Raw genomic sequence first — 17,223 nt, 5'->3', positions numbered from 1 at the left:
TGAGGCCCTGTACAGCGTCTTGGTAAATGCACTGAGGACATCGACTGGATGTGTCACAGCTAAACAAAAACAAAACTGTGGTTGCTGAATTTGGGGCTAATGAGAACATAGTTGGACGTCACTTCAGAGCTTCAATCGATGAATCTAAAAACCACCAACCAGGTCGGTAACCTGGGTGTAGTGATGGACACATTAAGGCAGTCACAAAATCTGCCTGCAACCATCTTAAAATATTTCAATGGTGGAAGATCTGTCTATGGAGGACCTGGAAGAACTAGTTCATGCATTCATCTTTAGTTTAAAAACTAACAGTGTTTTTACACTGGTAAAAAGGCAGTTTACTTGAAAACGGGCATTATGAAATCTGTCAATCAAAAGTTTTGGATGTGTGGGGCAACAGGCTCAACACGCTCTTATTGAGGAATCTGATTGGGCAGTTTATAACTTGAATAACTTGAACTACAGAAAGAATACCATGAAAAAAGGGTTATCAATGTTTAAAAAAGTATCAGAGCAAGAATGGTTATTCTGACCAATAGAATGACTTAAGCTATTTATTTCCAGTATTCTCACAGTGACCATTCATCTGCAGATTAAGATCCTTGCAGCTGTAGAGGGCAAACACACACAATCTCTGTGTAAGGGGGTCAAAAACAGGCCTAATTGATATTCAGAAAAGACAGAAGAGGAAACTGTTGAGTCAGGTCTTTGTGTCTGTCTTTGTGTGTGCATGTGGGTCATTTAGGGACGCTAAAATTCTTAGTTTAACTATTTAACACCAATGTTTACATTCTTTTGACTACCATTAGTCGTTTGTGCAGTGAAGTTAATTCCAGCTGATTCCAAACCAGAGGAAAGCAGCTTTATGTTGGTAAGAAACACTTTTTAGTAGCGAGGTGTCTATGCAATCATACGGTTTGGTTTTAAAGGGTTAAAACCAACCCGTATTATACACCATAAAACCAAATTTTGGGGAAAATGAATCGTTGCATTCCTGCTGCATACGTTTACATATGTTTTATGCTGGAAGTGCTAATGTACGAAGGTTTTATTATTTATTGTTTTGATTATTTAGATCACACCAGGCTTAGTATAAGCCGAATAAAAGCTTTTTTGTCATTGTTAGTTTTTTTAAGTACCAATTTAAAAAATATATATGTATATGTTTTTGTTTTTTGTTGTTGTTTTGTAAAAACCAAATCAGATATCAAACGCGAATCAAACCCATGACCCAAAATTTAGGTTTGAACTAGAGGTCACTTGATTATCAGTCAGGGGGGATTATTGGCACCAATATTTGTTATTTTGACAAATATCGACATTGGCTTTTTTAATCCGACAGGTCGATTTCAAACTGGTTATTTTGGACGCCGCGGCGCTCTCTCTCCAGTGCTGTCCTGCGCATTCTGAATGGGAATGTAAACCACACTTTCAGTGCCCCGCCTGTCCCACCGTCACTTTTAACGTGTTAACACAAACGTCTTTTTTTATCGTTAATCAAGACGTGAAAAAATGAAAATGGTACTGTGAAAAAACCCAGTGCGAGCGCCGAAGCTGCTCTGTGCGTCGGTAAGACTACAGTCCATTCGTCCTATGCTTCAAGCGACTTGCAATCAAAGTTTCTCTGTGCGCCATCCTCATCCGACCACAGTGCGCGCATCTTAAGAAAGGTCACTGCGATTTGCGAACCCAAGAGAAGCCGCTTGGTTGGAGAACATGCGGAGCAACTTTGCTTTTTGCATCAAAATTTCTGCTTCTTAACCATTTAACTGCAAACTCAACCGAACATTAGAGCAAATGTGGAAAACATTTAACTAAGACTTCTACTGACGATTTCACAGCCACATTTTTGTCAAATTGTATTTCACTTAGTTGTACCTAATTGATAAATCTTTAAGGAGCTATTTATTTATTTACATTTTTATCTGATCTTATAAGACATGCTACAGTGCCGAGGACCCCCTGTACTTTTTGTTTCAACTTATCATAAAGAAGTCATTTAATTTATGTTGAAGTTTCACTTTATCTGCTATGAAAAGTTACAGGGAGATTTTTATATATTTAAAAAAAAGACTAGTTAAAAATGCAGCTGAGCCTGTTACTCCCTGCAGTTTTAGAGCTGTTTTTTGCTTTTTTATTTACTTTTTTATTTACTTTTTTTTAATAAAAAAAGTAATTGTTGGTGTCTGTATTATTAAAATTTGGATGCCAATATTTTCAGTTCTACTGCAAATAAAATAAACCCTTCTAATCGATCTGTATCGTGGGGAAAGTGAACCGCTGCACCTCTATTCTCATTCTGTGCTCCTCTTTTGGTGTCTGCATTCACGGTGATGGGAAACATTACTGTAGAACATTATGTCTCTATCTGTTCTCTGATGATGAACCTCAGTGTTGCCTCATCATTTTGTGTGTGTGTGTGTGCTTGTTTTTGTTACCTGATCAGGACATTCTGAAGGAACCAGCTTTGTGGGGACCCCAGCCTTATTTAATGCAGAGGAATGTAATTTCAGGGTTTGTGGCTGGATTTAAGCTCAGGTGTGAGTGGATGTGAGGTGAACACACAAATGAAAGGAAGCCGGCCCCATGTCCTGACAAAAAAAAAAAAAAAGCCGCACAAAGTTGTGCGTTTGTTGTCCGGTGAAACAGCCTGGTGTTCTCTGTCAATCAGAATTACTGTTATAACAAGTGTCTGCAGGCTGCTGTTTGTGTGTTAATGCTGCAGTGCTATCAGGCTTTCACACAGAGGTGTGTGTGTGTTACAGACTCATCCCTCACTCTAATAGATACACCCTTTATCTCATCCTTCCCAGGCTCCCTCCATTATTCTCCCCTCTCTGTTGAACCGTCTCCTTCTCTTTTCTTTGTTTGTTATTCCGTTTACCTTCCTCTTCCTCTCATCACTCCTTCATCTCTCCATCACATTTCCTCTGCTCATTTCACCTTCCATCATCGGTTCTTGTCCTCTTTAACTGCATTTTTGTTTTTCTGTTCCTTTTTCTCTTCTTCCTCCACCTCCTTCTTAACATTCTCTCCTCCTTCCCCATCAGTCTGATGCCTCCTTCCTCCTCCTTTCTCCTTCTTCCCCTTGCTGCTGAACTTACAATCACATCCCTCCTCCTCCCACTCCTCCCTTTTTTCTTTTATCCTCCCTTTTGCCTCTTTTTTGGTTAATTCCTTCACCTGTTCTCGCTCCTTCCTCCTTTCATCCCTTCCAACTCCTTTGGAGAAAAGTGGAATGTTGTGATAAAGTTTAAAACGGATTAATTTTCTGAGTTTGAGCAGCGTTCCTTCGGCTGACGGGCGCAGCGACAGGCCGTCACGAAACCATTCGGCTTAAGGCGGGCTGGAGCAAACTGGCGTTTTCCTCTCGTTCGCTGTGGATTATCTTCCTGTTGAAGCCATTTGTCTTTGAAGAACTTGAAGTGAAAACGTCTTCCTGTAAAAACTTGAGCCTTCGGGCCTCTCGTCTGTCAGCTCCACTTCACAGGATTATCCTTCAACTCTCTGAACTGTTGACTCCATCTTACACTTCTCACACGACACGTTCCAAAGGTACAAAGATGCAAAAAAAACCAAAACGCAGCTTTGTGACGGCTTCATGTGTTCCAGATGGATCGACTCCAGTCTGGAGCTAATAGCTGACACACCAGCTTTCAACCCGGAGCCAGAAAGCTGCTGGTTTCAGGCCAATTGTTAATTTGAAGAATGGAATTAAAGGTCATTTCATGGGTAATTTCAAGCAAAAGCTTAACCAACCACATTCATTGGCATCATTTGGCATCTGCAGCTAAATCTGAGCAAACGAGGGTTGAGTGAATTAAAGACGTCGGCCTGGAAGACGCCTGCTGCACCTGTACGAGAGCGGGATTCCTGACTGAAGCAAATGATCGACAGGCTTTAGTCAGACTGCAAAAAGATTAAATATTGGGAAAGAAAACTCAAAAATACTTTATACCTGCCTAAATAAAACCAGAAAGAGTTTAACCTATGAGTTTACGCATCAACCTTCAACGTTGCTCTGAATGCAGATGTGTTAAAAGGTATTTTGCATATGATAAATTATTTTAGTTTATGGTTTAACTACATTAAATATGAAAAGGTTTACTTTTTATGTTTTCTTTTTAATTTTTAGCGCACAAGTATATGACTTAAAAACAACACATTTTTTCAACAAGGATTTATGGTTTTTTTCCCCCCAACAATGTTTGGTTTTTTTGCATTACAACACACAAACGAACAAGCATTTAAAAATAAAAATGTGAAAAAATATATCTATAATTTTTTTCTCAGACACAGTTTAATTGTCTTATAAAATACTCAACATGGGTTTGAACACTTGAACACAAAACCTTGATATACTTTCTTTTCTCTTCGATAAATAAGATACAGCATACAGTTCAGTTCAGGCTGAAGTTTCAAACATCACTGTCAGACAAATCCATAACCTCAACAAATGCAATAAATGGTCTCCATACAACTTCAAACAAGTTCTTTTTACCTTTTAGCAAAAATGTTCTATAAACGTTCTAAAAACGTTCCATCGGCAGTGCAGTTAACATCAGTTTAGTCCATTGTTTTAGTGTTGGTCCTGTGTTGTTTTTCCAGTTAATGGCTATTGACCTTTTAGCCTCCAATAAACACATGTCTATAAGTGATTTTTCTGATCTAGAATATCTATTATTCTTGGGATAGATTCCCAAAATAATAAAGACTGGTTTCAGTGTTATTTCTTTTGAGATCATTTGTTTGATAGTTTCTCTGATTACAGACCAGAACTGTTTTATTATTCTACAGTTCCATATACAGTGAAAAAGTGTTCCTTTTTCCTCATTGCATTTTGAGCAAGTATCTGGAATGTTGACATTGAATTTATTTAATTTAACAGGTGTAATGTAAGCTCGTATCAACCACTTAGACTGTAAAAGCCTCAATCTTGAGTTTATTGTTTGCTTTTGTGCCTTTGTGCAGGCATCTCGCCATTCTTCTGCTGATATGTCTGTTCCTAGGTCTTTTCTCCAGGCATCAAGTTTCATATTTGCATTTTCTTTTGAGTTTGTAAGTAACAAATTATAAAATTCTGAGATAGCTCCTCTCCTACTGTCTTTGGTGACCAGTTCTTCTAGTTTAGACTTTTGTGGTTTTAAAAAGTATTTTTTTCTGTTCTAATATAGTTTCTGAATTGTAGGTATTTGTAAAAGGGTTTTCTATTATTATTATATTTTGATTGTAGAATTTTGAATGACATCATGTCTGAGGCTCCTACTGGATTCAGATCTTGAATTTTTTCCAAACCATTCATTGACCATTGTTTGAACTGCATCTGCTGTGCCTGCTTTAAAATGCTGGTTTGCCCAAATGGGGTTTAGCTGTGAAAGCGTATTTTGTTCTTTCATTACTTTTTTTACACTATAACAAAGATTGATTATGTTTTTAACCATTGGATTATAAGTTTACTTGTTCAAGTTAGCTTCCAAGTCGGAAAATATATAAAGAGGTAAAGATGGGATTAAAGTTTTATTTTCCATTTCTGTCCATTGAGGGGCATCTTTTTTTGTAAAATAGTATTACTGACCCAAGCTGTGCAGCCCAGTAAAACCACATTACATTAGGGCATTTTAGTCCTCCTTCACTGTAAGGCAGATGGAGGAGCGAAAGCTGTATCCTGATTTTTTATTTTTCCATACAAAACACAGAATCATTTGTTTTATAGTTTTGAACCAACCTTCAGGTGGTGGCAGGGGGATATTTTGGAAAACATGCCGTAGTTTTGGTAAAATGTTCATTTTGTAGACATAAATTGGACCAATCAGTGATGTAGGAAGCTGTATCCATTTATAAATACTGTCATTTATATATTTTGTTAAAGAATCACAATTATTTTGAACTTTTAGTGCTGTTTGGAAAAATGTTTATACCTAAATATGTAAACGAATGGACTGAGTTGAAATGATTTATTGCTGATGGTGGCTTTTCTTTTTTATTCTCGTTCAGCAGTAAAATGGACGAGTTAGATTTATTTATGGTGTAGCCGGATATGTGACCATACTCTACAATTAATTGCAGAAGAGCAGCTATAGATGAGTCTAAGTTGGAAAGATATTAAATAATATCATCTGCGTACAATGACAATCTATGTTCTACGTGATTAATCGTAATCCCAGAGATGGTTGGATGAGCATGTAGTGCTATGGCAAGTGGCTCTATTGCCAGGGTGAAGAGCAGAGGGGACAAAGGGCATCCCTGCCCACACCCACGTTTAATATCAATAGGAGCAGAGACATTTTTATTTGTTAAAATTTCAGCAGTTCGATTTGTGTAAAGTAACTGATCCCATTTGCGAAATGTTTCGCCAAATCTTGCTAAAACGCTGAAAAGAAAAGAAAAAGCCATTCTCTGCATCCAAAGAAAGCAGGGCCTGATCCACAGTGTCTTCCAGCCCATGGATGATATTTAACACTCTACGAACATTGTGCAAGCCCTGGCTAAACCATTCTGATCCCTTTGAACAACATGAGGGAGAGTATTCTGCAGACGCATAGCCAAAATTTTACATAGTATTTTTAGGTCAGAGTTTTTAAGCTTATAGGTCTCATGTTTTCACATTTATCACTTGGCTTTCCTGGCTTAGGTAGTAGAATGATTAGGGCACAGGTCATAGATTTAGGAAGGACTCCGTTAAGAAATGATTCTTGAAGCATGTCTAACATTGGCTTTAGAATTTTATGTTGAAATTTTTTACAAAAGTCTATTGGAAACCCATCAGGTCCAGCCCTCTTTTTAAGAACGTGTATTTTCTACGGCCTTTTTAATTTCCTCCACAGTTATATTATCTTCTAACTGCAGTTTGAAATCCTCTGGGATAACAGGTATAGGCAATCTGTCAAGAAATGCATTTTGACCTTAATGATTTACATTGTCAAAAGAGTTTTAAAGATTACAGAAGTTTTTAAATTCAGTTTTTATTTCTTTGGGTCCACTGTGGTAGTGCCATTTTTGTTAATTATTGAAGTTATGTTTTTTTGGGCCTCCAATTGTTTAATTTGCCAGGCTAAGATCTTTCCCGCCTTGTCTTCGTGTTCATAGAAAGTTTGATTTAACCTCAAGATATTTGAGGCTGCACGATCTGTTGATTCCTTATTATACTCAGCTCTCAAAATTTCTAATTCTTTTTCAGCTTGCTGATCTTTATTTTTATACACTTTCACCTCAGTAGTTCTTATTCTGTCTTCTAATTGTATTCTCTTTTTTTGCGCAATTCTCTTTATTTTGATGAAGTATAGGAAATGATATGCCCTCTTTAAACAGCTTTAAATGCCTCCCATCTTACACTGGCTGAAGTTTGAGTAGTGTTCATAGTAAAATATTCATCTATTTTATTCCCTACAAATTCAACAACATTTTCATTCTAAAGCCATTTTAGATGCAGACGCCACCTGGGTGGATCCATTTTGTGTGGCGCCAGATATCTACCATTTTTAATTTCTTCATGAAATTCTGTACAGCGTTCCTACTTCTTTGGTGAATTTGGTCGGATCCAGATGATCTATCCAAAGAGGATCCAAGACACAATTCCTGTCTTCTCCTATGATACTATTTCCTGGGAGTGAAGAAATGGTTAAAAGGGGGTTTGTAAAAAATGTGTCATCATCTGTTAGGCCCATAGACATTCACCAGGTTGATGGTCTCTTTTAGAATGGAACCTTGAAGAATCAGAAATCTGCCAGATGTATCTTTAATGACATTTAGGACTTGAAAATGAACAGATTTATGAATTAGTGTGATTACACCACGTGCTCTTCAGATACGAGACGCTGAATATAAAGACCGCTGCCATCTTCTACTTATTTTGATGTTATCCTTTCCTCCAGTTCATCTCAAAAACTCAGACAACTCAGGGCGCTTGTATGAGACTTTTGTGTCTGAAGGAGATGAAGAGCATGCTAGCCCGTTCACAGCTGGTTCCCGGATCGCTATAACTGAAGTTTGTGCCCCTGGATGGAGAAACGGCATCAGCTGACTCTGAAGCGGCCGGAAAATCTCCTGAAACCTACTCCATAACTGTTTCTGTGATTTTGTGACAAGTTTTTCAAGGGGGGTAGGAATTTCTGCCAAACTTATTTTCTGTATAAACTGACCTGTTTTGGTTACTGGAGTATTTGTGTGGTAATCTAATTATAATGTGATCTTCTCCCGTGGCTTTGTCAGATTTCTCCACATGAGGTGGAAATGACCGTCGTCCAATTTCCTTTTGGGGAACATTGATTTATTCAAATCTGGCTTTGATTCGGAGCTCCATCAGATGCTATCGGACCTTTTCCTCTGGGAGACACTCATGCTGTTGTGTTTGCTTCGTTTTGTGTGTAATTTGTTTATTCTCATGTCTGAGTGGCTTGCGGAGGCCTAGGCCTTGAATTTCATGTTTGTTTTTGTATCAGGGGTGTTCGGGGGTAAAAACACTGATGGTGCAGATACCAAGGATAATGCCGCCGCCACGCCGCCAGCCTTTTGATTACTCAGTTAATGTCTTGTTTGAAATAATGTGCTGTCGTTTTTGTAATTCTAGCACATGATTGTGCGGACTCCATGACTCGGCAGCTCTTTTTGAAAATGGCTTGTTGTTTAGTCTGACTGCTTTCTTCAGAAATGGATCTGGAGAATTAAGCCAACATGAATTCTGTCTGACGGATGGAGAGGAGCAAAGCCGGGTCCCGGTGGCGGCTTTTAGTTCAACAGAATTACAGTCCATGGCTGAAAGGGCAGCGGCACATGTCATTTTTTTTCTCCCCGTGCTCCCTCGGTTGGCCTGAAAAAAAACTATTTTCCCCTGTGGAGATGATGATGGCTGCTGGGATCCACCCAGCTATCAGACATATTGACAGCGACTCCACACTCAAAGGAGGGGGGGGTAAAAAAAGAGATAAAAAGGAAATTGAAAAAGAGCATGAAAGCTGGGTAAGGAGGAGCGGGATGGAGAAAAGAAAGAGGAGACATATGCTTGGAAAATGACAGGAGAAGGGCCTGATAGAAAAGAGAGGAAATGACAAAAACGGTAACAGGAAGGGCGCCCGTCTTCATCTAGTCTCGGTGAGTGAACCCTCAAACTTGAGGTAAAGATATAACTATCGTGAAGGAATAACGTGTTGCTTTCACAGATGAAAAGTTGAATTTATGAGCTGTAAACCTCTGAGTTTAGTGCGCTCAGGGGTTTTGCTGCTGCAGCCTTCCTTAGCCTGTCAGGGCTTATGGTGACTGATGAGTGCAAGCTTTCAATGCATCCTGCTCCCCAAAATGAAACAGCCTCTACTTTACTTCAGCCTGACTCAATCAAGATCAGTTGTGGTACTGATTCCTGCTCCTGTTGAAGTCCTCTTAGAGGAGCAGGAATTAGTACTTTTGATCTTTTTACTTCAATTTTACACTGAAAGCCATTTATGGAGGTTCATCTATTTACTTAGCCACGAACCTCCATAAGTTCAGGTCAATGAAGCTGTGAGGACTTGGTGACCTGATCATTTTTGTGTTTTAGATTTTTAATCTTATCGGCCAGCCTCTGCCACAAGGCCACTGGACCGACCGCCCAGAGACTGCAAGGTCGTGAGTTCAAATCCATGCCGAGTCATACCAAAGACCCTAAAAATGCATATAAAAATGTATGCATAAAAAGCTATAGTTGCCTCCCAGCTTGACACTCAGTATTAAGGGGTTGGATTGGGGGGGTTAAACCACCTAATAGTTTCCTGAGTGCAGCTGTGTCTGCAGCTCACCTCTCCCCCAGGGGATGGGTCAAATGTGGAGAACAAATTTCACACGCCAAGGTGCGTGACAGCTAATGAGAATTCAACTTGAAGCTTAAAAAATTTTACACTTTCCAGCAGTTTGGATGTTAGAGAAATAGAACTGTGTCATCAGCAAAATGGCAAAAAAGCAGACATTGTGGACAATCTTGTTAAGTTTAAGAGTTGAAGTGGATCTAAAACTGAACTCTGAGGTGCACCATGTGTAAAGCCTTAGTCATATGCACCCATAAGGCTCATCCATGCTCCTGTACCTGACCGTGTACCTCATTTCTGGCTCGCCTCTGCTCCTGCTCCTACACCTGGCTGTGGTTCCTGTCTCCAGCTCGACTCGCACCCCGACTGTCCCCCCAGACTGCTGGACTTTAAATACGTAGTTTTAGGGTTAGATAAGTTAATTCTTCTCCATGAGTTCTGGTAAATCGCCTGTCCGTCCTGGGGGAGGATCCCTCCTTCATGTGGGCACCCCTGAGGTTTCTTCGTTTTTCCTTACCGTGAAGGGGGGTCCAAGGGCAGGGATGCCAGTTTAGTTTAGTCAGTTTGGTAGTTCAATTTAGTATTTTCCTATTGAATTCTATGTATTCTTGATCCTTTTGATTTTATGTTTTACTTTTTCAATTACCGGAAAGCCCCCCCCATCGAGTTGACTGTTGTTGTGAATTTGGGCTACATAAATAAAATTGAATTGAATATGGGGCTTGATATGTAGCGGACTTGATATTTCTTGCGGGTCACCTGCATGCCCCGTTACAGCTGCATTGACCATTTTTCACCTGCACCCATAAGGGCAGTATGGACTATGGCTTAAGCCATGTTCCAGGAGAAGTGAACTCAAGCACCAGTCAGTGTTTGTGGTATGAGATTTATGATGTTTAACTATGAAACTCAAAGTTCTGGGGACGAAGAGCTGAAGAGCTATAGTTGGATCGAGAATATCACTGGTTACGTGGTAAATGGCGTGTACCTATATTGTGCTTTACTACCTTTTTTGAAGGTTTATGGTCATATTCCCATTCACACAAAAAATAGTTGCTTTGAAAATATTTGTGTATCTAGTTAGTGCTGACAGATTAGATGGCACTAAAGCATGGTTTCTTTAAAAACACTAACATATTTATTTATTCATTTCAGCTTCTTGGCAGTGACTCAGTTCAGTCCGATCCACGCTCGGAAGGCCTTTCCCTGCTTCGATGAGCCCATCTACAAGGCCACCTTCTCTCTGACCCTCCGCCACGACCCACAGTACATCTCTCTGTCCAACATGCCTGTGGAGGCCAGTTCGCTGTCAGACGAAGACGGCTGGGTGACCAATCGTTTCGCCAGAACGCCACGCATGTCTACTTACTACCTTGCCTGGGCCGTCTGCAACTTCACCTACAGAGAGACGCAGACCGACAGCGGCGTTACGGTGAGTCTTTTTCTGTTCAGTTCAAACGTCCTGCGCACCGGAACACGCTAACGTTTCATTAAAGGGAAACACTGAAAAATGAAGAACAAAGCTCAACTAATCATGTCAAATCAAATGATGAAATGAATTTCTGAAGTTCTTCAGTTTACTTTGAGTTTTGTTTGCCTCATTTAAGACAAAGAAAGTTCAGCCCGACTTTGCCTCACTGATCTCTGCATAGACCCGATACTGTTGATTTTCTCCAGCTCCCTCCCTTAGTGACTGCTGTTTGTGTCAATACTGAGAAGAAAACTGAAACGTGTATTGATGCAGCAGCACATACACTGTCTCAGTGTTTTCTCAACATCTCAAATGCTGTTTCATATCAATCAGCCCTCATCTCTGGGGTTAAGACCTAAGAGCTGCAATCATCATCATCAGCCAATACCTGACTAAATAAAGCTCTGATTGGTGTGAAATTGCTTCACATTTCAACCCTTCTTTCTCTTTCGGCTTTTCCCATCAGGGGTCGCCACAGCGAATCATCCTTTTCCACCTCACTTCACATTTCAACCCAATGAAAGAAAAACAAGTCAGCATGATTCAAAATTTGCTCTAATTTGGATAATTAGGACTGTTTGATGTTTTTTGGGTACTAGAAGAATGCAAAGAACATGCTGCAGTTCTGCAGAATAATTAATCCAACTTTTGTCCAAGTATTTCAAACGGCCTGCAGGCTTACTTTTGATCTCTTCGTGTGTCATCCACCCAAGGCTTTTCATACAAAGACTTAAATTTGGTTTATTGATCTAAGCTCCCTCTTACTAATGGAAGATAAAGTGGTAGATAGCCATGTTCATAAACCCACACTGGGCTGATATTTTCTCAAGTCACCTATTTTTATTGGCAAAAATGGACGGCCTCATTGGCTGGAGTTTGCTCCCCCAACTCAACAGCCTTTCAAAAACAACTGAACGGGACAAAGTGAAGTTTAAATCTTTGGTAGCTCCACTTACCTGCCATTCAAAGAAAAAGAATCAGATAATATAATCAAATAAAAAAGCTGCTGTAAATTCAATTATTTTTTGTGTAAAATTTGGCTTTAAACATAGGAGTCAATGAAAAAGTGCTTCCTACTGTAACCAGCCTCTAGTGGTAATTTGAGGATTTGCAGGATTTGATACTTTCTAATTTGAAAGTGGAAGGCTGGCACTCAAAGGTAGGTTTGTATTCAAAGAAACCATTCATATCTTCTGCTCTTAAGATTTGCTAAGGTCTTCAGGGGGAGGGTTGGGTTGTACCTTAAAAGCACTTTATAAGCACTTTGTGTTGTGCTTTTATACGAAATGTGCTATATAAATAAAGTTTGATTGATTGATTGAAATACCAAGGACCAATTAGTGTCAAAGTTAAAGTTTGAGTCCTTCACTTCAGTCGTCTTCTCCATTCACTCTCCTGTCAGCACAGCTGTCCTCTCAGTCTGCTTATCTGTTTCAATAAAAGAGGGGAGGTAAAGGGTCAACAAGTTGATGAATTAATCGATTGATTTGATTGGATTCGACAGCCAAGCTCTCCATTCACTTACCCTTTTAACCTACGTATTGGGGTGACCCGTGTGCTTCCTGGTAACGAATAAGCCAATGACAAACAGGCTTTGTCAGTAGATCAGACTGTTCAGTTTGCAGGTCCCATTTCTCCAGAACATATTATTCTGTTTTATTTTTTGCTCCTGTAAAAAAAAAAAAATATTTCTGTGTTCTTCCATTTAGTAAAATGAAACAGCATCTTTGTTTTTTTCTGTTATCCTGAATCAGAGTTACAAACTTCTGCATTCTTTCATTAGGTGGTGAACTGGTTGTACATTTTTGTAACTCTGCTAGCTAATCTGCTCATGCTAATTGTTGTGGGGAAACGGCGAATACTCGTAGAGGTTAAAATAGTTTAGAGGAAATCCTTTTGAAGAAAACGGCACTGTTTGCAAAAAGGCAAAGTTGATGCAATGGTGATCATTGCCATCAAATCACAAGAAACAGTAGATTGATTGTTTTATCCTCTTTGTTCATACTGTCCTACCTTTAGAAAGGTATTAAAAATCCTTTAATCAAACTTGTGTAAAGCTGTAGACACCCTGTTAACACCTTCCTGCATCTGTAACATTTTCCATTTACAGGTTCAGATGAAGATTCTTATTTCTTCATCATTTAGGGAAATGCAGAATGCTGCTTTCTCTTCTCTGTTTGTTTACTCTAAGCAAACCCTGAATGCAGAACATTCAAACCAATAAAAATGTGTTTTTAAGAATAGTTATCACAGGTAGACAAGTTGTGTGTGTGTGTGTGTGTGTGTAGGTGTGTGTGTCCCTTCCTCCAAGCCTCTTTGAATTTCCATGCTAAATCACTGGAGCCTCTTTCTACAAAGGCCTGAGTGTGAGAACTCCAGGTCATCTTTAAATAATGTGCTGGTCTTCAGAGCAGTTTATCATCGTGATAAAATGACACTTTCAACCTTTTGTTGCTGGAAAAAGATGCTTAATATGTCTAGCTAGTGCTATGATAACAGTTTTATTTGAGGAAATTACCGCCACACAAAGAGCTGGTGCTATCAGCAGATAATCTTCTCGAGCTCTGAGGTCTAAATCTCGACATAAAAGCTGAATGTGTACAGATGACATAATAAAGTCAGGAAAATGTGTCTGATATCTCAGGGTGACACAGTAATTAAGATGTAAACTGGAGATACTGGCTTGATGTCATGAGATAAAAGATAATTAACTATCCTCTTTAAAGGTCGCCGTAGTTTCATTGCCTCTTCTTTTTCTTTGAGTACACTGGGATGTGTTAGGAATGCATATCCGTGGCTGCTTAATGCAGATACTACTTGAACTTAAACCCTGAGAAGTAGCACAGAACCAATACTGTATGTTCAGATGTGTGGAATGAGCATTACAGCTCAAAACTTGGGGAAAAAACACTTAATCGCTTTGAATAACGAAACCACAAAACACTGAAAAATGTTGTGGAAGTTTCAGCATTTATTACACTTTCCCAGTGCTGCGTATAAAACACCTTTTTTCTTATGAGTTTTTGCAGTCACATCATTTACACCATGGTTTTTTTATAGACATAGATAATCCCCCCGTCATTTGATTGGCTTTTGTTCAGCCTTTATTTTATCGTTATTACAGATTCACCTCTTCAAATACAGACAGGCTCTGAAGTCTGCACACTAAAGCTTTTCTGTATGTTCACATTTATTTAGTTCACATATTTGTGAAATATGGGATTTCTGGTTCCATCATCAGCCAAAGCAGGAAATTTCATTTGAATGACTTTGATCTGCTTTTCCAAACTGTCTCTGCTGGGAAAACCAACACTTTTGTCCAGTTCTACTCAGAAACAAATAAAAAAACAAACAACTTTTCAATATTTAGTGATTAATCTGTGCCCCTCCCCCACCCTCTGGTCTTTATTATTGTAGTTGTAAAAATGACAACAGTAGAACAAAAGAGAAATATGGACAAAATATGACTAAACAACATCATTGAAAATGTATGGAAGAAAGAGAAGTGTTTTTAATAAAGAAACTTCAGCTCACATCCTATAAGTATTCATGAAATAAAGTCATAAATACTACAACTCCTAACATGCCTGAAGGGACTAGAAAGATGTTTACACTTATCTAGTACTACCCCCCCCCCCCCCCACCACCTCTTTAGACGTGGACACTTGGCTCGCAGTCAGAACGTAAACACAATCAACTCTGTTATATTCCAACTAACTATTGGTTTTTGTTATTCCCAAATATACAAGTACATTGAAAATATGTTCCTCCATTCCGTATTTCCGTACTGTGTAAAATAGCCTTTTTTTGTATTTAGCGTATGTTTAAATAATGTGTACATTGATTAATTCCTCATTTAATTTGTGCCATAATTGAATCCCTTATAGTGTATACAAAAACTTTGTTTTAGATGTTTTTGTGGGGTTTGTTTTTATCTTTAAATTACCCCTCAAGGTGTCTGCTCCTTCTTTTTTCATTAATCAGTAGCTGAATTCCATCCGTGAACAATTTTCATTTAAAGTTGTGTTGTAATTTACTGTATCAAACAAGTTCAACACATTAAAGTGAATGAATATGATGGTTCTTATGGTCCTTTTTTAAAGTATGAAGATGGGATGCGGTGTACTATTCAATTATTTTCCCCTATTATTATCCTACTCTCAAGTCAAGAATCCTGCTAAAGCAAAAACAGTGAGCAGCAAATCAACAAGTGATTTCTGTACCAAACTTTGTTTTATCCTCTTGACAACAGATCCGCTGTTTGTAATTACGTCTGTATATCTTTAACCCTTTAACACAAAAGCAAAAAACACTCCTTCTTGTGTAGAATTATAAATAAAAAGCAAAATATCAGACAAATGTCAACTCTGTCCATAATTCTTGTCCCAGGTGACAGGAAGTAACGCACGCTCTTTGAGCTATGGTAACTCTTCAATTGACCTAATTAAAGAGTTGTTAGAATCAGTTGGATTAGGTTAATTGTGTAAACACTTCCATTGTGTTGCATATTGGTGCAAAGCTGCTTTTCTCAGCTTCAGAATCCGTTGATTTTATATTAATAGCAGTTAAATAGTTCCAATAATTAAAACAACATGAACACTGGAGCTAAAGCTCCGGTAAATGTGAGCTTTCCATCAAATCCTGTCATCGACTAAAACACCATGAAATTCAATTTCACAAACTCGCTCTGCATTAATACTCCCAACAATTACCTGCAATTGATTATCGTTTACCCTCTCAATTTCCTGTGTAGTCAAGTCTAGGAGTTGGGCTTCAATAATATTGGATTTGATTTATTTTAAGCAATCAAAACAAAGAAAACTACGAAAGACAAACAAGAGATACACGTCTATATATATATATATATATATATATATATATGGTCCATTTCCGTCTTGTTCCTGGACCTCAGACCTCTCAGTCCAGAAAAGCGCAGTGCTAGAAACAGCTAAGATACTGCAGGACCCTCAAGCTCCCAGGCCTCTGGTAGAGGACCCGAGCTTGGAGGAGAAACCACCCGGGGAAGGGTGAGAGGGGCGATTTTTTTCATTTTTATGTATGTATGTATATATATACATATATATATATATATGGATGGACGGATGGATGTATGTGTAAGTTAAGCCATTATAATTACTCTTAATCATAAATTGACATATTTGTACTGATACATACAGTTTATAATACATTGAATCTATTCAATGTGAAGTTTTTTAAAAAACTTTACATTGAATTCTAATTGCTTTTTATGCTTTGTTTAGCTATTTAAAAAAAATCTTTACATATTCATCATATTCCTGTTATCAACTTTGAGTTGAAGACATTTCATTCCAGAAATTATTACATATATGGCAGGTCAAATTTAAAAAGGGAGTGCTTTATAATTGTCATCAAAAAGGTTTTATTGCAGTATTCTAGAGATTATTATAATTTATCAAAGTCAGAAGTAATAATTTCTCACCAGAATCCCATACAGTTGTATCATTAGCAAAAAAAGAAAGTTCAAACTTTCACATACCTTGCATTTGTCATTTATATTTAATAATTTCTCCTTTGCTTGGTAAGCAGCATTCTGAGACATGGATAAAATAGGATGGTTGCTATGGACCCACAACCTTCATGGAGATGGAGAATTGGGAATCAAACCATCATTTTAGTAGGGGGAACAATTGAAACTTGATCATTATTAAACCCAGTTCTTGTGATGCCAAACAGAGTTTCACCAAGACAGCAAGATAATTTAGAGATGCATTGTAACATTGTGTAAATGTTGAGTTTACTACCATTATTTGATGTCAATCATGAACAGCTGGTTATAAATAATGTGATTATTTCTCAGGCACGCTTTTGTCTGGTTTAAACTGATGTTTTCAGCCGTTACAGACTCTTAGAGCAGAAATATGTGCACTTAAGTAACTTACACAAGGACACATGCACACACAACCTTGTTTCTCCTCCTCTACCTCTTCTTCCACTCCT

General features: G+C 38.4%; 1 protein-coding gene across 4 annotated transcripts in view; it reads left to right on the top strand.

Moving 5' to 3' along the window:
* LOC101170139 (thyrotropin-releasing hormone-degrading ectoenzyme) overlaps window positions 1-17,223 on the top strand; it is a 169,251-nt gene that overhangs the window by 21,432 nt on the left and 130,596 nt on the right. For all 4 annotated transcript variants that reach the window (XM_078942045.1, XM_023952251.2, XM_078942046.1 and 1 more), the window contains exon 3: window positions 10,929-11,205. In XM_078942045.1, coding sequence (XP_078798171.1) covers window positions 10,929-11,205 — 277 coding nt within the window. The remainder of the gene's footprint in view (window positions 1-10,928; window positions 11,206-17,223) is intronic.

The sequence above is a fragment of the Oryzias latipes genome, chromosome 23 (assembly GCF_053564925.1).
Source record: "Oryzias latipes strain Hd-rR chromosome 23, Olatipes_Hd-rR_3.1".
In the NCBI taxonomy this organism is placed as follows: Eukaryota; Metazoa; Chordata; class Actinopteri; order Beloniformes; family Adrianichthyidae; genus Oryzias; species Oryzias latipes.
Note: the sequence above shows the minus strand (reverse complement) of the source record. Positions and strands in the feature narration are given on the sequence as shown.